This window comes from Phalacrocorax aristotelis, chromosome 3 (genome assembly GCF_949628215.1).
Source record: "Phalacrocorax aristotelis chromosome 3, bGulAri2.1, whole genome shotgun sequence".
Classification (NCBI taxonomy): domain Eukaryota; kingdom Metazoa; phylum Chordata; class Aves; order Suliformes; family Phalacrocoracidae; genus Phalacrocorax; species Phalacrocorax aristotelis.
The window spans coordinates 4,099,902-4,123,196 of record NC_134278.1 but is presented as its reverse complement, the minus strand read 5'-3'; the positions used below and the strand labels follow the sequence as shown (position 1 = coordinate 4,123,196).

Sequence of the window (23,295 nt, the reverse complement as noted above, 5' to 3'; positions counted from 1 at the left end):
CTCCCCTGCCTTTGGGTGCTCCCCAAGGTCATACAACAACAGCGAGGTAGCGACATCTGGAGGACAGCCACCAATTAAACCTTCTGCTCACTCAACCCATCGGTTTGGGACAAACCAGGAGTTTTGGGACATGGGATAGAGGCCCTCAGGTCCACGTTCTTCAGATAAATGAGAATGGGAGTCATGGAAGGACCTACACCTAGTTTTTGGGTACAAGGTTAGGGACAGCGGAAGCACCCTGTAGGACCTTGCCCTACTTTTTTCATCAGATTCTTCTGCCCTTTGTCTGCAGCTGTGATTCCCAGGCAATGCCAGGCTTAAGGCAAGCCCAGGGCCCTCTAGAGCTGTGATCTCCAACTGTGGGATGGTCTGAGCCCATGGTTTGTCTATTTTCCCCTCTGTCTCCATCCCCCAAGACACTTGTGGATGGTGCCAGGCAAGCTATGGGTAGAAAGGGGGTCTTCCAGGGCTGGGTGGTCAGACAGAACAGCCTGTGTCCAGGTCGATTAAGCCCCTTGGCCTTTCAGGCCAACAGCATTGCCAAAGCCCATGTGCAGTCCCACCATATGAATACATGGAAATGACCTTTTTGAGACACTTCATCTACCAGATACCCTTAGCTGATCTTCCTCACTAGCTAAATAACATTTGAGTGGCTACATGACCTTCTGAAGATGTCAATCCAGTACTGTGCTCAGATCTCACCATTCAGCTGTTGTCCAAACATCAGGAACATGCCTGACTTCATTGGAGTTGTGAGCTCAAGGCTGCCTTGTTAGGTGAGTCCCACACTTGTGTTCTCATGGATGTTTGGATCAATGTCCTCCTCTGTGTGCAGGATGCAGAACTGTGGGACTTTTCTTCCTGCTAAACGGGTGATTCTGGCACAGGCATAGCAGCCTGGACTTCCCGTGGGAGGGTGCACCCCTGGTGTGGGTACAGCTGTAGAAATTACTTTTTTTTTTGTCCCCCTGCTCTTTTCTTGCTTTCCTCATCGTTCCTTTGTCTCTTTTCATTATGATCCCTGTTTATGTCTTTTAAAATTCACCTTTAAAGAGCCCTTAAAAGAGTTCAACTACTTTTAATGAACCATAGCTTAGATTAGGTCATTCCCATAGCTTTGAGTCTCCTTTTTTTCCCAGACCTTCATCCCCTTTGTCCATCTCACCAAGAAATGCATGGGGGAGCAGGAAGAGAGTAAGTAGAGTGCTAAGGAACCTGATGACTAGTCCTGATAGAATCATAGAATCATTAAGGTTGGAAAAGACCCTTAAGATCATCAAGTACAATTGCTAACCTATCACTGCCAAGTCCATCAACTAAACCATATCCTCAAGCACCACATCTACCCTTCTTTTAAATACCTCCAGGGATGGAGACTCCACCACCTCCCTGGGCAGCCTGTTCCAATGCCTGACAGCCCTTAACCTGATAAGCAGGGTTTCAGTTCCTCACAGCCAGATGTTTCAACAGAATCGAAAGAAAGACACTGTGGAGCAAGTCCAGTGACAGCCACCAAGGTGGACTTGGGGACATGAGGTGGGAGGTGAGGTGGAAAGAACTGGGTTTATTCAGCGTGAGGAAGAATACACAAAGGGATCTTATCCCAACCTTCAACCACCTAACAGCAGTGTATAGAGTAGATGGATGCAGACTTTCCTCAAAGTCCACAGGGATAAGATGGGAGGTAAAAAGCACAAACAGCAACAGGGGAACATGTTGCCATGGGGTGCCAGGCTCGCAAGAGCCAGTGCCGCAATGGATAATGTGCCCTGCTATGGATCAAGAGACAGCAGGCTGGGCTTTTTGTAGAAGTCTATATCTGGAGTCAGATGCCCTTGACCTTCTGGGAGGGGGATTGGAACCAGGAGAAGCGGTACCCAGTTGTGGAGCCACAGCTGGGATGTCCACTAATCCTATCTCCTTTGTAGACATAGGACAGGGGAAGGCTGAAGATACCCAGATACTTCCCAACACCAGTCCAGCAAGGAAAGACCACTCCGCCATAGCTCATTTACTGCCCTTCAGCAGGGCTGTGGAGTACGGAGTGGGACAGCAAAAAGAAGTTGCCCATCTCACAGTGGTACCCCATGGAGGTGGGACATCCTGACCCCGGTGTGATTTGAACACACAGCCTTCTGATCTGGAGTCAGACGCGCTACCATTGCGCCACGAGGTCAGGGATGGGGGATGTTGTGCTGAAACATCATCCAGGACTTTATGGCCATGGGCTGTTCTTTGAAGGCAGGGGACTTTCGGTTCATCTGACAAAGGATGGAGCATCTCTGCCAGCTGCCTTGCCTGCAAGGAGGGCTCTAAATGAGGCACTTCAGAGGAAGACGACCTTCACATGACCATTGCAAGGGCAGCCATCTGCAGAAACAAGCTCCTGAGTGCAGTGTCTCCAGAGGGACAGGAGGGATGGTGGCCCACCACCTCTCTGGGGAGAGAGGCCCACTCTGCTGGCAGATGCCCTGCAGCAGGAGGGACCCTCACAATTATTTGCATGGCATGGCTGGAGTCCTTTTCCTCCCTACAGAAGGATGGAGTGTGCTTTGAGTTCAGCTGCCACCGCATATCCTGCTCCTACGCTGTTCCATCTGCATCTCTGCTCCATCCCTCCTTGGGCTTTCACCCTCCAGCCTGCTCACCATGCTTGGGCAGGACTTGAGCATCCTCTCCTCAAGGTGTGGCCCTTTCCTCTCCACCTCCCATAGCCCTTCCCTTGGGGTGGCCTGGATGCCCCTGGAGTGGTCCTTGTGGAAAGGACATATAAACCACCCTGGCTGGAGTCCGTGCCAGGGAGCTATGTTCCATCACCCTGACCTCGTGGCGCAACGGTAGCGCGTCTGACTCCAGATCAGAAGGTTGTGTGTTCAAATCACACCGGGGTCAGCCTCGGGGTGCCACCCTCTGTATTGCCCCTGCTTTTCTCTGGGGCTGTGGCATGGCTCGGCAAGGCCTTGGCCAACCATCAGCAGGCACCTCAGAAACCCGCTCAGGGGTGCGAAATGTGATGCCCAGAGCTTTCCTTTCAGCCCAGGCGCTGTGCTGTTTGGTAGGGCTCAGCTGAGAGGTTATGGGGCAGAGGCCAAGACAGGGGCAACTTGTGGGGGGGTTCCTGACACAGTTTGCCTCATCCACAAGCTGAAGAAAATTAAATGCCTTCCTCAGGAAAGTGCAAGGAGCTTCATAACTGCACGCTCAGCTGCTCCTGGGGGACCTGCACTTACCCACAGGCAATACTTGCCTGGGAGGGAAACGTGAGGTGCTACAGTCGGTCCCGGGGCATTTCTGGAGGGGATCAAGGGCAATTACTCAATGTAAGATCATGGCAACGGGGACAAGTTTCTGAAGAAGAGCAGGAGAGGCTTTTTCAAGAATATTGAGAAGGTGGATCTGGGAAGCTCTAGTCTGATCAGTCTCTCCTAAGAGCCCACAGGAAGGCTATGGAACAGATACTCCTGAAAGCCATGCCCAAGCAAAGGAAGGACGTGAAACAGTGATCATGGATTCACCAAAACCAGCCCACTCTTGGCCAGTGCGATGGGTTTCTTTGGAGAGGGGACTTGCTCCGTGCTCAAGAGGACACCAAGGACCATCATGTATCCTGACTTTGATTTAACCTCTGACGGGGTCTCCCAGACTTATCGCTGTAGCAGGACGCAGACAGAGCGTCTAATCTGAATCACAAGGCAAAGCAAAGTGGCTGGACCAGGGAGCCGAGGGAGTTGCGGTCAGCAGTTGGCAATCCAGCTGATGTTCCTCGCCGCTTGATGTTGCGTTGGATGTTGTCTGGTGTCTTTGTGCTGAGCACAGAGGATGTTCTACAGAGCAAAGGGCACGGGGAGCCTGCCAGCCCCACGGGGCCAGCAAGGGGCCGGGGCCAGTGGCGCAATGGACAACGCGCCTGACTACGGATCAGGAGATTGCAGGTTCGACTCCTGCCTGGCTCGACGCTTTTAGCCTGGTGGTGGCTCTTCCTGCTCCCTCCGCGAGGGCCTTCCTCCCCCTGCCCATCACTCTACTTCTGCAGGGCCAGAGTGTTGGGGCTGTACTGTTGCTCTGCTCTGCAGGATGGAAACAATTCCTCCAGCCCCTATGGCTGAGCTGGGCACACCAAAACGGGCAGAGCTGGGGCCCACACCACAGCAAATCCCACAGCAGAAAGAAGACACCACCTCAACAGCTCCCCTCGAGGCTGGACAGAACCAGCACTCTCTGTCTAGCCTGGCAGATCATGTGTTATGGTCCCCAACCACCTTTGAGGCCCGCAGCGGTCTCATGGCAGTTTGTCAATGCCTTGCAAAGTTCAGCGTGCAACATCAGTGAGCCCCATGGAAAGCATGGATAGGCACCACTGTCCCACGCGTGATTCAGACATCCAACCTTGTCATGCAAGTGCAGACTCTCCTTTAGTGGGTTGTGACATCCCTCCATTCCCACTGCTTACTCATGTTCCACACTGAGAATACTGCACATAGCTTTGGGGGCCCCTGTATAAGGTTATTGATCAGCCGGAACAAGTCTAGTGGAGGGCCACTAAAATGGCCCTGTGTTGGCCCAATGCCTTCTCCTCATATTCTCTGTACAAGGAAAAGCCATGGGATGTGGCTTTATTTGGCCTGGGGAAGAGGAGGTTTCAACAAGGATCTGATAGCAAACTTCTAGTACCTATGAGGAGGCTGTCAAGCCAGGCTCTTCACAGCACTTCGTAATGAAAGGATGAGAGACAACAGGTATAAACTGAAATGGGAGGTTCTGTCCAAATATGAGGGAAAAATATTTTCCCAAAATTTTTGTCACTGATGAAGGTGGGTAATAGAGACGGATAGAGAAAGGGAGTGGAAAAGGGAGGGACCTGCAACCCAGGCGTGGGAACGGGGGCTCAGCAAGTAAGTTTACTGGTGGGTGCCAGGCTTAATGACTGAGGCAGGGCAGGCATACTTGCCCGCAGGAGGCTCAGCTGCACTGCCCAGCTTGTCAGGGCTGGGGTCATCCTGGGTCTCCTGGGAGCTGTAGTGGCCAGCTCTGGGGTGGTCCCCATGGGGAGGGGATCCCCACCACCCAGACTGGGGCCATGCCTGCGTGCTGCATCCCTCCGTATCGACCTTGTAGCACAAGGGCAGCATGTCTGACTCCAGATCAGGAGGTTGTGGGGTTGAATCACACTAGGGTAAAAGTTCCCATGTCTGTAGGGTGCTGCCGGGATGCTTCCTCCCCACGTGGCAGGGCTTTAGTTTTGTCCTCTCTAAGGTTCATGAGGTTCCCATCAGCCCATTTCTTCTGCCTCACAAGGTCCCTCTGAAGACCAGTCCTGCCCTCCAGTGTATCAGTCTCTGCTCCCAACTTGATGTCGTCCAGAAATTTGCTGAGTGCACACCCCACCCCACCATGCAGACAGTATGTTAATGAAGACAGTATCAGTACCAACACCTGCAAACTCCATTACCAACAGGACGTTTGCTACATTTCCAGTTGGTAATCCCAACACTGGGTCTGGTGATCCAGCAGGGTTTTCACCCACCTTTTTAGCCTCTCATTCAGGCCATAACTTTTCAATCCGGATATACAGGAAGACTTGGAGACTCTATTTAAAAGTCAAGATAAACAAGTGGGTTTTTTTCCCAGGTTCCAGCAAGGAAGGTAGTTGGGTAGGTCAGGTAGGACCTTAATAAATCTATACGGGCAGTTTGCAAGTACTTTTGTGTCTTTCATGAGTCCATTTTGCTCAAGTGATTCCTGACTTGATCATCCTCTGCCATGAATAATGCATTGCCGTAGGCTCTGTCAGAAGACAAAGGGACATAAAGCTGAGAGCAAATCTCATCAATAAAGAGAGAAGCAGAGAAGGCATTGAGTACCTCAGCCTGCTCCATGTCTATTGCTATTTCCCTTACTCACTCAGAAGTGTTCCCACACTTTTAATTTTCTTTTGCTGCCAGTGTGGTTCTAAAATCCATTTTGTTAACCTCCCACACCCCTACCGATCCCAACTACAGCTGAGCTTTGGTTTTCCTGTGTCAGCAGCTAATTCTAGCCATTAGATTAGGGCAATGATTATCACCCTGTTTGACACTTGCGGGACCACATCTGGAGTCTGTGGCCAGTTTTTGGATCTCCAGGACAAGAAAGACTCTTACAAACTACATTAAGTCCCAGAGATGACCATACAGATAAGGAGGTGGTTGAGTGCCTGCTGAGGAGTGGCCTGGAGAGCTCGGTTTCTGTAATGCAAAGAGGTTAAGCAAGGGTTATAATCTTGTTTTATGCTATGTGTGCCTACAGAGAAACTGGAGCCAGGCTTTTCTTGTGGATATAGGGGATGGAGCTCAACAAAAACAGATTACATCAAGGAAAATCTCTATTAGATGATAGGAAAAAGATTTCACACATCAGTGGTTATGCATTAGGACAGGGTCCCAGAGGAGTTTTGGAGTTCCCATCCTTGGAGACATTCAAAGCTTGACTAACAAAATGACCTAATGTGAAAGACACTTGTGCGCTGAGCAGGTAATTAGATCACTTGGCTTCCAAGGATCTCATAAAATCTAATTTTTTCTATATTTAACTAAATCCTTTTGCACCCTCCCCTGCTCTCCTCACAAAGCCCATCCAGCGATGGGAAGCCCCCAGAGCTCCAGGAGGACCAGGGCCAGTGGCGCAATGGACAACGCGCCTGACTACGGATCAGGAGATTGCAGGTTCGACTCCTGCCTGGCTCGCCATTTTCCTGCCCACAGCCTGGCTCAGTAGTACTGATGGTGACAGGGACCTCTTTCTCCATGGTGGCCTGCCTTTGCCTGGAGTTTGTCCCTTCTTGCTGGGCTTCCTGCACAGCAAAATCTTCCCTCACCTCAGGGGAGGCTCTGACTGTGTATACTGGCAAAAAAAGTTTCACCATTGAGGGCAGTAAATCACTGAGAGAGAGGCCCAGATAGACTGTGGACTCTCCATCTTTGGAGTTATTCAGAGGTCAAGCAGTCAAGGGACTGATCTTAATGTCATAAGTTGAGCAGAAATTTAGACTAGAGACCTCTACATGTCATTTCCACCCCGAACCACTCTATTATTCAAAGGCAAGTTTCTGCTTCCATGTTTGCTGCTCCATCCCACGTTGGCAATCTCATGGGCTTGTCACCACCTTTGTGGTACCTTCATCCTGCATGTGGCTTGGACAAGGAATGTCAAAGATGCCCATGTACAGGCTATCCCAGACCAGTTGGCCATCAAGAAAGATCTCGCTACCCACAGCTCACCTCATCTGCCCTCTGTCATCAGGCAGGAGTAAGTGGACAATAAAATAGGTGGCCTTGAGCTAAGCTCAACCCTCAGCTGTGCACCACAGCTCCAGAGAGCCCTCTGGGGCTCCAAGCCCTGTGTTGGCTGGGAATTGTAGCCAAATCTCCCATGGGGCTGGAGTCCACCATCTGCTCTTTTTGCCTGGCCTCCTTCTGGGTGGACTCAGCAGGGGCACCACTTCTCCTGGGTGGTGGGACTAGTGGGACCAATACTGACCTCTGCCCCATAGGTGAGTGGGGCAAGGCCATCATGGATGGGACCAGAGGCAGGTGGGCGAGGTTTTGCCACTTCCCTTTGACTACCAACACACCCAGGTTGTACAGAAAGCACAGTGGGGGCACCAGGTGGGACCAGAGGCAGGGGCCAGTGGTGCAATGGACAACACACCTGACTACGGATCAGGAGACTGCAGGTTCAACTCCTGCCTGGCTCGCCTTGAAACTGCCTGGCTGTTGTGGAGGTGGTGGGACAGCTGCCTTCAGAAGGTCCTTCCCCTTCCAGGATTTTTTGTCATCTCTCTAACATCAGCACCACAGCAACATCATCTTACAAAACACTTTCTCAAAGCTGCAAATGTGTCACCTGCTTTGAGAGTCACCATTCCTCAAGTCATGAAATTCAACCTCAGGGAATTCAGCAAGAGCAAGTGCAAGGCCCTGCCCCTGGGGAGGAACAGCCCCCCGCACCAGCACAGGCTGGGGGGGACCTGCTGGAGAGTGGCTCTGCTGAGAGGCCCTGGGGGTGCTGGGGGGCAGCGGGGTGACCCTGAGCCAGCACCGGGCCCTTTGGGCCAAGGGGGCCAGCGGTGTCCTGGGGGGCATGGAAAGGCGTGTGGGCAGCAGGGCGAGGGAGGTTCTCCTCCCCCTCTGCTCTGCCCCAGTGAGGCCACAGCTGCAGGGCTGCGGCCAGTTCTGGGCCCCCCAGTGCAAGAAGGGCAGGGAACTGCTGGAGCAAGGCCAGGGGAGAGCTGCCAAGGGGATCAGGGGCTGGAGCATCTCCCTCGTGAGGAAAGGCTGAGAGACCTGGGTCTGTTCAGCCTGGAGAAGAGAAGGCTGAGGGGGGATCTCATCAGTGCCTATAAATATCTGAAGGGTGGGTGTCAGGAGGATGGGGCCGGGCTCTTTTCAGTGGTGCCCAACGCCAGGCCAAGGGGCCACGGGCACAAGCTGGAACACGGGAAGTTCCCCCTGAACATGAGGACAAACCCCTTCCCTGTGCGGGTGCCAGAGCAGGGGCACAGGCTGCCCAGAGGGGCTGTGGGGTCCCTTCCCTGGAGACATTCACACCCCGCCTGGATGCAGCCCTGTGCCCCTGCTCTGGGTGTGCCTGGCTTGGACAAGTGCACTCTGTGCTGGGTTAAAAACTGGCTGGACAGCTAAGCCCAGAGAGTAGTAGTGAATGGAGTCAAATCCGGTTGGCAGCCAGTCACAAGTGGTGTTCCCCAGGGCTCAGTCTTGGGACTGGTCCTGTTCAACATCTTCATTGATGATCTGGATGAGGGGATCGAGTGCACCCTCAGTAAGTTTGCAGATGACACTAAGCTGGGTGGAAGTGTTGATCTGCTGGAGGGCAGGGAGGCTCTGCAGAGGGACCTGGACAGGCTGGATCAATGGGCCGGAGCCAATGGTGTGAGATTCAACAAGGCCAAGTGCCAGGCCCTGCACTTGGGTCACACCAACCCCAGGCAACGCCCCAGGCCTGGGGCAGAGGGGCTGGGAAGTGCCCGGCGGAGAAGGCCCTGGGCGTGCTGGCTGACAGCCGGCTGGGCATGAGCCAGCAGTGCCCGGGTGGCCAAGGAGGCCACCAGCCCCCGGGCTTGTGTCAGCACTGGTGTGGCCAGCAGGGGCCGGGCAGGGATGGGGCCCCTGTGCTCGGCCCTGGGGAGGCCCCACCTCGAATGCTGGGCTCAGGTTTGGGCCCCTCGGGACAAGAAGGGCCTTGAGGGGCTGGAGCGTGTCCAGAGAAGGGCAGCGGGGCTGGGGCAGGGTCTGGAGCACAAGTGTGCTGGGGGGCGGCTGAGGGAGCTGGGGGGGTTTAGCCTGGAGAAGGGGGGGCTGAGGGGAGCCCTTCTCGCTCTCTGCATCTGCCTGAGAGGGGCTGGAGTGAGGGGGGGGCTGGTCTCTGCTCCCAAGTCAACAGTGACAGGATGAGAGGAACCGGCCCCAGGCTGCGTCAGGGGAGGGTTAGGTTGGATATTAGGAAAAACTTCTTCACCGAAAAGGTTGTCAGGCCCTGGCACAGGCTGCCCAGAGAGGTGGGGGAGTCACCGTCCCTGGAGGTATTTAAAAGAAGGGTAGATGTGGTGCTTGAGGACATGATTTAGTGGTGGGCTTGGCAGTGATAGGTTAGCGGTTGGACTCGATGATCTTAAAGGTCTTTTCCAACCTAAATGATTCTATGAGTCTGTGATTCAAGCAGGGGGTTGGATGAGATGATCTCCAGAGGTCCCTTCCAACCCCCACCATTCTGTGATTCTGTGAAGTCCTTTTTGGCCTGGCCTGCTGACCTCCTAGACTGCTGGGCAGCAGAATTGCTTCTGACGTCTCTGAGTGTGTGTTTTCCTCATAAGCCCTGTGCAGATCTCCTGTCTGTCTCCCTGAGTACTACTGAGTGAAAGCTGGCTCAAGCCTCACTAGGAACAACTGTGGGTAAGGGGTGGGTGGAAGGTGGGCTGGGACTTTGGTTTTTAAGGGTTGTGGTCGGGGGCTGGAGGTGGGAATGGTGGTTAATTGCTTCTAGTGCTCCTCAGGGGTCAGTGCTGCCTCTGATACTATCAAAAATCTTCACTGACATACGCAGTAATGGGACAGGCTGAATGCTATTGGAGTTCATGGATGACACCAGTAGGGAGAGGAGCAGTTGGCACTGGCAGGGACAGCTGTCATTCAGAGTGACCTGGACAGGGTGAAGGAAGCTCAGCAAAGGTAACACCATGTCTGGCCTCTGGGATGGAATAACCCCATGGAGCACTACAGACTGTCAAGAAGAGGGTGTAGAGGGGCCTGGAAAACAACAACTTGAGGCAAGAGTCAGCACTGTGCCCTTGCATCTCTGAAGGCCCATTGCGTGCTGGGCTGTCCTACCAAGAACATCGCTACCAGCTCAAGGGGAAGGACTACTACTCTCCAACAACCACTTCTTAGGTCATCATTGGGGCACTGTGTCCATGGCTAACCTCCTCAGTACAAACAAGACACTGACAACATGGAGCAAGTCTAGCTTTGTCCTCTCCCATACTTTTCCACACCTCCTTCAGCTTTTCACCTAGTTAAAATTTTTTAAAGCCTGCTGGCAGACATACCTCTGCCTCTTCCTGTCTGATATACCTTGTAGTCACCTGAGCAATCCTAAATCCTAAAAGAAAGTTGCAAATTGATAAAAGTGAGGGATCTAAGGTGCCTGGGTGCTGTACCCTTCCATCCTGCCCATATGGCACAAAGGCAGCATGTCTGCACTTGCATGACAAGGTTGGGTGTCTGAATCACGCAGGGGCCAGGCGTGGGACAGTGGTGCCTATCCATGCTTTCCATGGGGCTCACTGATGTTGCACGCTGAACTTTGCAAGGCATTGACAAACTGCCATGAGACCGCTGCGGGCCTCAAAGGTGGTTGGGGACCATAACACATGATCTGCCAGGCTAGACAGAGAGTGCTGGTTCTGTCCAGCCTCGAGGGGAGCTGTTGAGGTGGTGTCTTCTTTCTGCTGTGGGATTTGCTGTGGTGTGGGCCCCAGCTCTGCCCGTTTTGGTGTGCCCAGCTCAGCCATAGGGGCTGGAGGAATTCTTTCCATCCTGCAGAGCAGAGCAACAGCACAGCCCCAACACTCTGGCCCTGCAGAAGTAGAGTGATGGGCAGGGGGAGGAAGGCCCTCGCGGAGGGAGCAGGAAGAGCCACCACCAGGCTAAAAGCGTCGAGCCAGGCAGGAGTCGAACCTGCAATCTCCTGATCCGTAGTCAGGCGCGTTGTCCATTGCGCCACTGGCCCCGGCCCCTTGCTGGCCCCGTGGGGCTGGCAGGCTCCCCGTGCCCTTTGCTCTGTAGAACATCCTCTGTGCTCAGCACAAAGACACCAGACAACATCCAACGCAACATCAAGCGGCGAGGAACATCAGCTGGATTGCCAACTGCTGACCGCAACTCCCTCGGCTCCCTGGTCCAGCCACTTTGCTTTGCCTTGTGATTCAGATTAGACGCTCTGTCTGCGTCCTGCTACAGCGATAAGTCTGGGAGACCCCGTCAGAGGTTAAATCAAAGTCAGGATACATGATGGTCCTTGGTGTCCTCTTGAGCACGGAGCAAGTCCCCTCTCCAAAGAAACCCATCGCACTGGCCAAGAGTGGGCTGGTTTTGGTGAATCCATGATCACTGTTTCACGTCCTTCCTTTGTTTGGGCATGGCTTTCAGGAGTATCTGTTCCATAGCCTTCCTGTGGGCTCTTAGGAGAGACTGATCAGACTAGAGCTTCCCAGATCCACCTTCTCAATATTCTTGAAAAAGCCTCTCCTGCTCTTCTTCAGAAACTTGTCCCCATTGCCATGATCTTACATTGAGTAATTGCCCTTGATCCCCTCCAGAAATGCCCCGGGACCGACTGTAGCACCTCACGTTTCCCTCCCAGGCAAGTATTGCCTGTGGGTAAGTGCAGGTCCCCCAGGAGCAGCTGAGCGTGCAGTTATGAAGCTCCTTGCACTTTCCTGAGGAAGGCATTTAATTTTCTTCAGCTTGTGGATGAGGCAAACTGTGTCAGGAACCCCCCCACAAGTTGCCCCTGTCTTGGCCTCTGCCCCATAACCTCTCAGCTGAGCCCTACCAAACAGCACAGCGCCTGGGCTGAAAGGAAAGCTCTGGGCATCACATTTCGCACCCCTGAGCGGGTTTCTGAGGTGCCTGCTGATGGTTGGCCAAGGCCTTGCCGAGCCATGCCACAGCCCCAGAGAAAAGCAGGGGCAATACAGAGGGTGGCACCCCGAGGCTGACCCCGGTGTGATTTGAACACACAACCTTCTGATCTGGAGTCAGACGCGCTACCGTTGCGCCACGAGGTCAGGGTGATGGAACATAGCTCCCTGGCATGGACTCCAGCCTGGTCGGTTGGGACATCTTCTCCATGGGGAGCTCCCAAGGGGTGTCCAGGAACCCCTCAGCTGCATCTATGGAGGGGAAGGGAGGTCAAGGACTGGCTGCAGGGATGAGTCCAGGCTGGAGGATGAATGTGCAGGATGGGATGATCTGTGGGGTCAGTGTGGGCAGGAGCCAGGCTCAGGGATGCTGTGAGGGCAGATGATGGCCAGGGCAGAACACAGGGAAGGGCCAGGTCCCCTCCTGCAGTATGAGTATGTACTCAGAAATGGTCATAGACCGTGTTAAAAGCAGACGGCCAAAGGGCTCAGCCCAGGCACAGATGGACACTACAGCTCCTGATGTAGGTAACCAAGCCCTGTTTCATCTGGGAATGGCAGCTGGACATTCTGCAAGGAAGGCAAGACACCTCACCAGTGCAGGCAAGATCCACCAACAGTGCAGGCAAGTTTCACTGCCAGCTCTGGCTGCCCAGTGCTTTCCCCAGGGGTGTTTAGTACAAGGTTATCATGGACAAAGGTGTCAGAGAGGAGACGAAACTGCTGCTTTCTCTCCAACTCCATGCCCACCCCAGCATGCTGGAGGAAGTCTGCTGGGTACTAGGCTGGCTGGGGCAGGGACATGGTGGGGGCACCATATGGGCAGGGGGCTGGGCTTTAATACGTGTACAAGCTTGTTATGTAAAGCAGGATTTATTGTTGTTATTAAGAATGATCCATTTCAGAAAATCCTTGAGAAATTAGGATTAAAAAAAGAGGAAATTATTAACAAATGCAAATAAAACCTACAGCACCCTAATGAGGAATGACATAACTGGTAGTTTAATAAATGCATTTATTTTCTGCAGTTAATATAGTTACGTAGCTACACTTAGGGCAGTTTGCTTGAATTTCATAGCCAGTGAGCTACTTGTCCACCATGTATATGTACTGTATACAAATACATGAGATAAACAGTATCCGTCTGGGGACAAAGACTGCAGGTGAACTCTATTACTTCTATTGCAGGTGAACTTTATTATTTCTATTTGTGGATAATTTTTCGGGGAGCGAGTCACAGCAATCTCACCTGGGCTAATGGTAGGGTACATTTCTACATGGAAACGTTCTTCACTCGTGAAAAAAAGAAATCCCAGCAGAAGACTTTCAGAAATCCTTAATTTTCAAGCTTTTTAAAATGACTTTTTGTTTTAAAACCAATAATCGGTATCATGTGGTTACCGCTCTCTGATTGTGTGAGGTAGCATTGATTAGCAAGGCCTGAAGCACTAGGGGAAGGTCTGCTGGGGTGGGATGCCGCTTTAAACACCTGAATGTGTCTACAAGGAGGGTGCCTACTTGTGCCTTAGGCAGCACAACTCCTATTATTAATAGAGTTTAAAAGTTTTATAAAGTTATATAAAATTGTATTATGCTAGAAGAAGTTTAACTTCATAGTCATACACTCGTCCTGAATGTGGGCAACTCACTCCAGTCCCTAAAGTTTAGTGTCTGCAACCAAAAGCCATCCCTGCTCTCCAGACATATTAATAATGGTCAGGTAGTTACTCTGTGAATTCTCAGTGCTGAAGGTGGAGCAAAGAGGCTGGCACCTACTTCTCCATCAGAGCAAACCCAGCCCGCACGAGCAGCTTTGCTGTCCCTCCGCCAGCATGTCCTCCCGCAAGAGGGAGCCATGAACCAGCTCATGGGCTCCACGAGCTGCAAAGCCAGGCTGGAGATGCATTTTGCTCAGGAAGGACCCTCCATCCCTAGGCCAGGCTGGAAATTCAGCTTGTTTCCTTCCTGGAAATACAGTTCTTTTTCCACAGCCTTTTTTTTTCTTTTTTTTTGGCTATTCAGTCCCACTGGTCTCTGTTAGACTTTCCCCCCCATCAGCCCAGTTTTCTAGAAGTGCAGCCTCAGACATGGTCACTGGGAGCTTCGCCTGCTGCCTCCTCCCCGCTGACCACCTCGTAGTGGCACCTCTCTTCATCTATCCCACTCTGGTACTTGCTTAATTTCCAACTGCATGACATAATGGGACAGGTTCATCCACCCAAATTCAGCTACCTAGTGCTGTGTTATGGGATATGCTGCCTGGTCTATATTTGCATCTCCGGAAGCATCTGAGTATCCCGTAGACATCCGTCCCATGCAGATATCTTGGATGCTCCAGGGCATCTATAGCGATATTATGTAGAGGCAACTAAATCCCGCCTGGATGTGGGAGTAAGCTCAAAGATTTGGACAATTAAAGTAGGTGTCTTCACACAGGGGTATATTTGTGTGTTAGACAGGCGATACACTACTAGGGCCATAAAATATCTTGAAGAGATACAGGAGGTATTTCTGGACACTTGGCTTTGCTGTGTTTATTTTTATTTTAAAGCAGAATATGTTGATGTCTGTATGATATCAGTTTGATAAAATACTGAAATTTTCAATTTCCTCAGCAGAACACACCATTTCTCTCCCAACACCCTTTTCCAACCCCTTACAATGTTAAAAATAAGGTCTGATTCTCAGCTAGTTCGAGGAGCCCTGCACCCCAACTGCAATCAAATCCTGCTGATTTACATTGCTATAATGTAAATTTGTGTTAATGCCTGGGGGAAGAAGATGCTTCCCATAATTTTAGTGTCCCGGGTTACCTCAGGGCTAGCCCAGGCCCATTGACTGAAGAATTAAAAATTAAACAGATACCCTCCCTTCTCCTGCATACTCCCTTCCTCATGTTCTGAAAGGACGTGTGAGTCCCAGGGAAAGATTCACAGTTTTCTGAGTGTACCAAAAGGAGAGAACAGACATTTCACATGATGGAGGAAGCTTCTCCCTCATTGCTGTCTGCCGCTCAGATAGACCTCCATCTCCATCAGCATATCCCTACTCGAGGACATGTAGCTACAATGATTTCAACTGGCAGACACTTCTCAGGAGCCATCATGGGGACTTCAAGGTGAGAACTGTCTGGTGGAGATGTCTGTGGCTGTCAGGCCCATGGCTGAGGAGCTTGCTGCAGCACTGGAGGGCTCTTCTATGGCCAGGCCCTCTGCAACTTTAGAAATCAATCCATTGGGGTCACCCAGTTTTCATATTGATGACTGCTGCACGCTTCCCCACCAATCGCAGCAGGAATGCAGGCATCTTCTGGAAATACCTTTAAATACCTACTCAATGCTTCCCATGCCCCCATCAGAAAAGATGACCCTCCTGGTGGGATTGATACCTTTAGAGTACATTTTTCAGGCTATTGTTAATTTAGCTAACATAACGTGAGGTGGGTTGGGATGCTACTAAACGGGCACTTTATATTGCTGTGGAAGTCAGGATTAGCAAGATCTACCCCAACAGGAAGATCACTAAAGGGTTTATCCATCTTCCATCTTCCAAAGACTGTCTATCCCACCTCTTTCAGACACATACCTCAAGACAGGGTTGAAGTCCCCCCTGGAAGTCCTTGTGTCTCCATTGACTCCAGGGGAAAACCAGAAGATGATGTTAGATTAGACAGCTGCGGTGGGTTTCATCTGACCTCTCTTGGAGGGTGACATTACAGATGCCTCCATCTGAACTAGATTTCTATCCTTCCTTCATAGTCAATGGAGAGGAGCAAGTACTGGGTGAGTCTGCCAGAATATCACATTGTAGAAGTGGCGCTGGCTACATGACTGGCTCCAATGTAGGCTCTAAACTGTAGATGTCTCAAGTGGGATGAGGGGAACCCCGCTTGTGATTTGCGTGTATCTGAGACAAACTCCACCAAAAGCCAAAAAACAGAACATGCCAAATCATGGGTGATTAATCTTATTAATGCTAATGACTAACATAGTGATTAAAACAACCCTGCACAGAATTCTGCAGTTGTTTGTATTTTCACACTTTGCATAGACATGCCTAGAAATGCCTAGAAAAAGCCTCCAGCAGTCCTGTCTGCCTGTAAATTGGATGAAGTGGGAACAGGCCTTTCTGTGACCATTGCAACTCTAAGCACGAGGAATCTATCAACTATATGGAGGGCTGGTGACTTTCTCCAGGCCTAGCTGTAGGTCAGCTGCAGATCTGGTCATTAGGCAGGAGGCAGAGCTTTCCTCATGTGTAAGTATGTCTTCTGTGATCCATATAAAACATATCTTTTACCTGGAATAACATGGGAGAGCAGGCAATCTGCTGACTCTGCTGTTCTGAGATCAGCATCTGTCTAGCACTAAATGGTCCAGGCTGGAAACTCTTTTGCCAGACCTGCCTTACAGGTTTTCCCACCACATAGCCCAGAGGGGCAAGTCCAAACACTGTGATGTGCAAATAGTGGTGTAGAGATCCCAGACCAGCTCCTTGCTGTAGACCCAAGGGAACAGGCCCACTCCTAAGGGACTAGTTCTCACTCCAGGAGAGTGGGTGGACCTATGTCTGGTCCAGCAGGTGACCATGGCATAATGAGAATAACAAGTGGACAAGCAAAATCAAGGTTTTCCCAGCACTTGACTGCCCCAGATCAGGACTGGTCAGCCTTTGAACATGACGCTTTAGCGCGTCTGAGCGTAGAGACAGGCAAAATCTGTCTTTTGTCCTTCTTGGCTTTAGGGCCAGACTCTGTTGCCCACAGCTGGATGTTGATGTGACTTGAGATGACCCAGGATATCACGATGGGCTTCCAGAGTGACTTGTCTGCCGCTGTCACTCATGGAGAAATGCCCAATACCTAGGCATCTCAAGGGACAAAAATCAAGCTTTTCATGCCTGCTGACCCAGGACAGAAATCTTTGACTCTATCTAGTACATCTGAACTACATTTTTTGAGGGGGAAGGGAATTTTTAACCTCAATCTTTCAACTATCCAGTTCAGGATGTATTCACACATACTGTTTTATTAACACAGCTGAAGGGACAGCAAACAGCAAGACCAGGCAGGGGCAGCAGCCAGGCGAGGGTAGCTGAAACAACATAGGCTGATTTTACAGCGAGAGCTGTATATCTATCACATAGTCACCACCAAGTGGTGTATTTCTGAGCTAATCGGCTACCTTCTCCACCAGTGCTGTGTGTTCATCACACTCAGGAATGAAGCCTCCCAAATTCCTCGGAAGCCAAAGCTGGAATAGCCTTTTTGGCAGGAAAAAAAAATCACAGCCAGGTTTCAACTGGAGAAAATATTCACATGAGCTCAGATAAAAAAATGAATCACTCCTAGCCTGCCCCATTCTCCTCCTTGCAGCTCCTCAGGAGTCTTCCCGTGCAGGTTGCCACCCTCCCACCCATCAGCTCCCCGGGGACTTTGCTGGCTGCAGGTGAAAGGCGGAGGATCCCCCTGAGCCACTTTTTCCACCGAGCTGCCTGCAGCTGGCAATCTACCAGTCCAAAATGCCAACTGCCGAGGAGAGGGATCGGGGAAGCCGATAACCAGTGAACGTAAAGCAAGTCAGCATTGTTTGGAGCTGCAGCACTGGGTCAGAACGACACAGAGGGTTTCTCAGCAGCAAATGTTACTCCTAAGACTGGAATATAACTCCTGCCTACTTCCTCCCTCTTCCTGGATGCCATCCAGCATGCCAGCAGCACGCAGAAGCTTCTGCAAAATCTCACACTGAGCCCTGTGACTTTCCAGCGGGACCAAAGCAATGGGGATCCTTTGGTTCATTTTAATCTTCATCTCTCTGAGCAGCCACGGTAAGACCAGGAAGGCCGAGGGTGGTAACCAGAGGTATCTGGGAACAGGAATAATCTTTCCTCACTTTTTCTGTAATCAAATCAAAATATTATAGGTACTGAGGGTGGAATGTGCCCTCAGGTTTCTGGATGATATAGTGGGTCAGACACTTTGGCAAAATGTATGATTTAATCCCTTGGGGTAATGCAAAAATGATCAGGGAAGAAGCTGTGAAAATGGGGCACCTCACTGGCTTTCTAGGAACAGACTGATTGAAGAAGCCCTAGAGAAGATGTCCTGTACTCTGGGAAAATGTTTCTGCCTTTTCTTGGGCTGCAGTTTCCTCCTTGCTAGGGCGAGAACAGCCGCTCTGACCTCCTGTGCAGGGTCTTTGCCAATGTCCTGAAAAAACAACCTCATGATAAAATGTTCCTTGAGTGAGGGTGGCTCTGCAACTTGGGTGTTTTAACAGATGTCTGAAGGGACAGGGATCTCCCTGGTGTGCTCTTTGCAGCTGTGCATGCCCAGGCTTCATGGACACTCACAGTCCTCTCTTGGCTGGCCAGGCATATGGCGCCAGAGGAAGCTCCATGCAATTTTAACCACCTTGCTGCTTCTTTGCACAGGAGATGCTCATGGACCAGACAGCTGTAACCATGAAGGGGGCTTATGCCGAGTTGGGAACTGCATTCTTGGTGAATATCTGGCTAGATACTGCTTTGAACCCATCATTCTCTGTTGTAAAAATTTATCACCCACTACCTTAAAAAGCTGAAGATTTCTGAAGCAGCAAACTGCAGCGCGTGGAGAGCTGCAGGTGCCACTCACAAAGAATGAGCTGCTGTTGGGAAGGAAGTGTTGTGCCTTTCTGTGGCGGTTGCAGGCCTGGGAGAACATGGCTGTGGATTCACCTGTGGACTTCTGAACATGCTGCTTTTTGCTTTCGCTGTGATTTTCTAGGAAACACTGTGACAAGAAGAAACTGGGGCCACCCAGACTATGTATTGCCCCTTTTGGCATCTGGTTGTTACCTGTCATGAACAAGTGAGAAATTGCCTTTCCCCTTACCTGAATGCAATAAATCTGAAGTTTAACAGACCAGCAAGTGCCCCTCTGTGACTCCTGCTGACACTCAGCAAAGCTGCCAGTGGTGGGATGCGCACTCTGCCACTGACTGGGAGTGAACACAGCAGCCCACACCGTCCCAGCAGAGCAGAGTGGCTCTGTGTCTTTATTTCTCATTCCAGAGAAAACAGCTGCGACGGGGGCAGCCTTTTTTCCTTCATTTTTGGTGCAAAAGCTACTTGGTTTGACATAAAGGCAAGCGTGGTCTGTGTTTCTCAGGCAAGTCCCCCCATATCTACTCTTCCTTTCCAGGCTGTGCCAGGTTCTTACAGGCACTGGGAAGGGCTGGCCAGAGAAATAAGGCACAGAAAAGGAGCAGGGGTTCCCCACATACATACAGACCCCTTTGCCCGTGGGGTTCATAGCAGGAATGCGCTGTCCATCAGCCACCACCTAGATCAGAAAATGCAATGCCCAGTAGGGCTGTCCCAGGTTCACCCCTCTTCCACAATTCAGCAAGACCAAGGAAGACCCCAGGCTTGCCTATTTTAAACATGGTGGGAAGGAGTCTGAAAGTTGTGTACCATTGCCTATGATAGGCTGCTCTCCTCATCCACAGACTGCATTTCTGATGTTCTTCCTTTCCTCTGGAATCACACAGCAATAATCTCAAAGCAATTAGCCTGTTTGCACCTAACAGCTGCATCAGCCTAAATCCACTTGTTGTCCAGATCCACTCTTAGCCCTTCTGTGTTTTTTAAGCATGAAATTTTGACACCCCCCCTGCCTTTATGAGTTTGCTCTTGGTCTTCCTTTCCAGGTAAAATATTTCTCTCTGGGTCAATCATTTCCGTGAAAGCAAGAAAACAATGATGTAATGAGAGAGCTATGCCAATGAGCTGAGGTGTTGTTCAGAGCCAGGGAAAAGTCCTCCCTGGGAGTTGAAATTCTTGCTGTGATGAATCAAACAGGAAAATTCCCATTGACCTCACCAGGGTCAGGACCCGTCCTCAGAGGTCCAACAATTAATTCATCCGAGCAACTCCATTCTCCCGTGAGCAGCCCGGCTAAACTCCTCAGGTCATCATAACACAGTCCGGGACACCAACACATGCAGGGAGACGCCAGCGCTCCCCTGGAGATCCTCTGCAGTTGGATGAACCATCAGGAGAGCCAGATTACCCAGAGCCGGCTGTTGGCTTGGGAACCATCGCTGAAAACAGAGACAAGGCTGAACCCAGAGCCAAATTCCTCCCCAGATCCAGCCCGTCTCTCCGACGCACGCTGATGTACGAGTATAGCACAGGCAGGCTTTTAAATCAAGGCGCATTTCCAAATCAAACAGTTTGTTTCTCACATCTGTCCACAGAGTTAATGATTTGCACCTCTTATCTGGGAGACACTTAGCCACCATATTTATAGCCTGGTTTCCTAAGAAAGTGAAACATATGGGCTCATGTAGCTCACCCTGTAAATCTCTCTGCCAGTTGCTGGGCCTTCTGTCCCCTATACATTTTGGACCTGTTTTGAACCTGTTGGCCAGCCAAATTACAGTCAAGAAAGGTGGAAATGCTCAGACAGTTTATAGGCAACATTGTCCCTCTGGCAGTAATGTAAATGCAGGCTGCATGGTCCCACTCTCCCCTGGCTGTCTGTTCCCTTGCTTGCTGATCCTTTTGGAAATAACCCTAAAAAAAAACCCAAAACACAACCCAAGAAAAACAAAAACAAAAAATCCAACATCATTTCTGCCTGATGAATAAGAAGAACTGACTTCCCTTCCAGCGACCTGGTCTGACCCAGAGGGAGGAGAGAGAACGCACCCAGGATATGGTGGAGGATGAAGAAAAGCACCCCCCCCATTCCATTAACCCTACAGAACTATTCCCCATTACCTCACCTCGGGCACAGCACCCAGCCAGCAGAACAGCTCATGAGGAGCTGGTTAAACAACAGTATAAAATGTTGTGGTGTGAGTGTATGATAAGGAATGCTGTTCAGATTAATTACCCCCAGCTTGCTGTATCCTGTAACACCAGGGAGGAGGAGGAACTAAACTTCTCTGGCTGAGTGACCACGTTCATCCACTTAGCAGAGCTCTTCACCTGAGTGTTTTCTTTTCTAGAATCATAGAATCGTTAAGGTTGGAAAAGACCTCTAGCTTCATCAAGTCCAACCATCAACCCAACACCACTAGGCCTCCTAAACCATGGCCCCAAGTGCCACTTATACACGTCTTTTAAATACCTCCAGGGACGGTGACTCCCCCACCTCTCTGGGCAGCCTGTGCCAGGGCCTGACCGCTCTGGCAGGGAAGGCATTTTCCCTCATCTCCAACCTAAACCTCCCCTGACGCAGCCTGGGGCCGGTTCCTCTCGTCCTGTCACTGGTGACTTGGGAGCAGAGACCGACCCCCCCCTCACTCCAGCCCCTCTCAGGCAGATGCAGAGAGCGAGAAGGGCTCCCCTCAGCCTCCTCTTCTCCAGGCTAAACCCCCCCAGCCCCCCCAGCCGCCCCCCAGCACACTTGTGCTCCAGACCCTGCCCCAGCCCCGCTGCCCTTCTCTGGACACGCTCCAGCCCCTCCAGGCCCTTCTTGTCCCGAGGGGCCCAAACCTGAGCCCAGCATTCGAGGTGGGGCCTCCCCAGGGCCGAGCACAGGGGCCCCATCCCTGCCCGGCTCCTGCTGGCCACACCAGTGCTGACACAAGCCCGGGGGCTGGTGGCCTCCTTGGCCACCTGGGCACTGCTGGCTCATGCCCAGCCGGCTGTCAGCCAGCACCCCCAGGGCCTTCTCTGTCAGCAGCTTTCCAGCCACTGCCCCAAGCCTGTAGCATCACCATGAGACCTCACTCCTACAGGCCCTCGAACCCAATTTTTCAACCCTTTATAGCCAAAAGCCAAAAATATTCCTTGTTTGAGGCACTCTGTAAAAGTCATCCCCAGTGTGACCCTTTGATGCAGCCAGAGGACTTCCACCCATGACCAGCATTCCTGCCCAACTGGGACCATTTCCCGGAGTATAGATTGATGTATGGTCAGTGGAGTTCATCTGAATCCAACCTGTTACCTGCAGAACTGAATGCAGCAGTAGAGAAGACAGTCAGGCAAGCTAGTGGGGAAGTCAGAATAGTAGAAGAAATGAGAAGGTGAAGTCTACCATCTCTGAAGAGATGCAGGATGGTGAGAATTTAAATCAGATTAATTTTCCACTCTGAAAAGGCATCAAGTTTTTGCCCACATGGGAAAAAATGAAATGAAGAGGAGAATTTTTATGGGAATTTTTAAAGGCTTGGTTGAACCTTTAACTCCGTCTACCTTTACCAGGCAGAGTTTAGATGGCTACAAAAGGACGAGTTCTTCAGTACTACCCCAACAGACCCATAACAGCTCCTGAGGGAGACATAGAAACCATCCAGACATCTTGGGAGGTATATTTTGGGTCTCTGGAGGTACACATTGTGTCTTTGCAGCCATAAGGACAGCCAGGGTAGATCCCTACACTCATACCTGGTCTGTCAACCAGCACAAGTCTCGTGAATAACTGGAGATATTAGTTCATCAAAGCATGGCATGACTGTCCCCCTCGCTGGAATGTGTTTGCTGTTCCCAGGCAACAGGCCAGTGTTTGTTTGGCAGAGTGAGCCAGACAGCAATGAAATCCTCCACTTCTGCTCTAAACACTCCATTGTAAATGGAGCTGTGTAATCAGGAGCAGAGCAGTGGTCAGATGGGCTCCTGCTTGGGGAAGCTGAGATCTCATAGGCTTGGACAAGACCCTTAGATCCAGGTTGTCCCTTACATCTCCAGCAACCCCATGCAAACCCATGCAACCACCTGCATGCTGGGCTCTCCCTTCACCTCCCATGAAGGAGAAAGGGGGTCATATTCAGCCTGTTCACATAGCTGCTCCTCCACCTCCTGCAGAGTGAAAGATATCATCACCCTGGCACAGCCCAGTCCCAGGGGCATGCTAGGAAGCTAAAGTGGGTCTGGATTCAGCATTTGTATCTAGATGCATGAATCAAATCACATGAGGCTCAGGTTCGGACATTAGCAGATACCCACCCACGCTATCAGCAAATTAACACTTTCCCAAACTATTCCTTAGCACAGCTTGGAGGTGGGAACATGCCAGGGACCATTCCTTGTAGACATATGGATGTGGTCATGCACTGGCGGGGAGAGCTCAGATGTGTAGACACACGGTGTGCTGTGTCTGCCAT

At 51.2% G+C, this 23,295-nt stretch overlaps 1 protein-coding gene and 7 non-coding genes across 8 annotated transcripts; 5 read left to right on the top strand and 3 right to left on the bottom strand.

Moving 5' to 3' along the window:
- Positions 1-2,107: 2,107 nt before the first annotated feature.
- Positions 2,108-2,179, bottom strand: TRNAW-CCA (transfer RNA tryptophan (anticodon CCA)). Its single transcript has one exon. It is a non-coding gene; the product is annotated as a tRNA-Trp (tRNA).
- Positions 2,180-2,823: 644 nt separating this feature from the next.
- Positions 2,824-2,895, top strand: TRNAW-CCA (transfer RNA tryptophan (anticodon CCA)). Its single transcript has one exon. It is a non-coding gene; the product is annotated as a tRNA-Trp (tRNA).
- A 988-nt stretch (positions 2,896-3,883) lies between these two features.
- TRNAR-ACG (transfer RNA arginine (anticodon ACG)) lies at positions 3,884-3,956 on the top strand. Its single transcript has one exon. It is a non-coding gene; the product is annotated as a tRNA-Arg (tRNA).
- Positions 3,957-6,652: 2,696 nt separating this feature from the next.
- TRNAR-ACG (transfer RNA arginine (anticodon ACG)) lies at positions 6,653-6,725 on the top strand. The gene has a single exon. It is a non-coding gene; the product is annotated as a tRNA-Arg (tRNA).
- A 937-nt stretch (positions 6,726-7,662) lies between these two features.
- On the top strand, positions 7,663-7,735 carry TRNAR-ACG (transfer RNA arginine (anticodon ACG)). Its single transcript has one exon. It is a non-coding gene; the product is annotated as a tRNA-Arg (tRNA).
- A 3,478-nt stretch (positions 7,736-11,213) lies between these two features.
- TRNAR-ACG (transfer RNA arginine (anticodon ACG)) lies at positions 11,214-11,286 on the bottom strand. Its single transcript has one exon. It is a non-coding gene; the product is annotated as a tRNA-Arg (tRNA).
- A 988-nt stretch (positions 11,287-12,274) lies between these two features.
- TRNAW-CCA (transfer RNA tryptophan (anticodon CCA)) lies at positions 12,275-12,346 on the bottom strand. Its single transcript has one exon. It is a non-coding gene; the product is annotated as a tRNA-Trp (tRNA).
- A 5,081-nt stretch (positions 12,347-17,427) lies between these two features.
- On the top strand, positions 17,428-19,096 carry LOC142055700 (gallinacin-12-like). The gene is given in 2 exon segments (XM_075089820.1): positions 17,428-18,025; positions 18,632-19,096. Coding segments are annotated over 2 exon segments (336 nt in total). The 5' UTR covers positions 17,428-17,838; the 3' UTR covers positions 18,781-19,096.
- Positions 19,097-23,295: the final 4,199 nt, after the last annotated feature.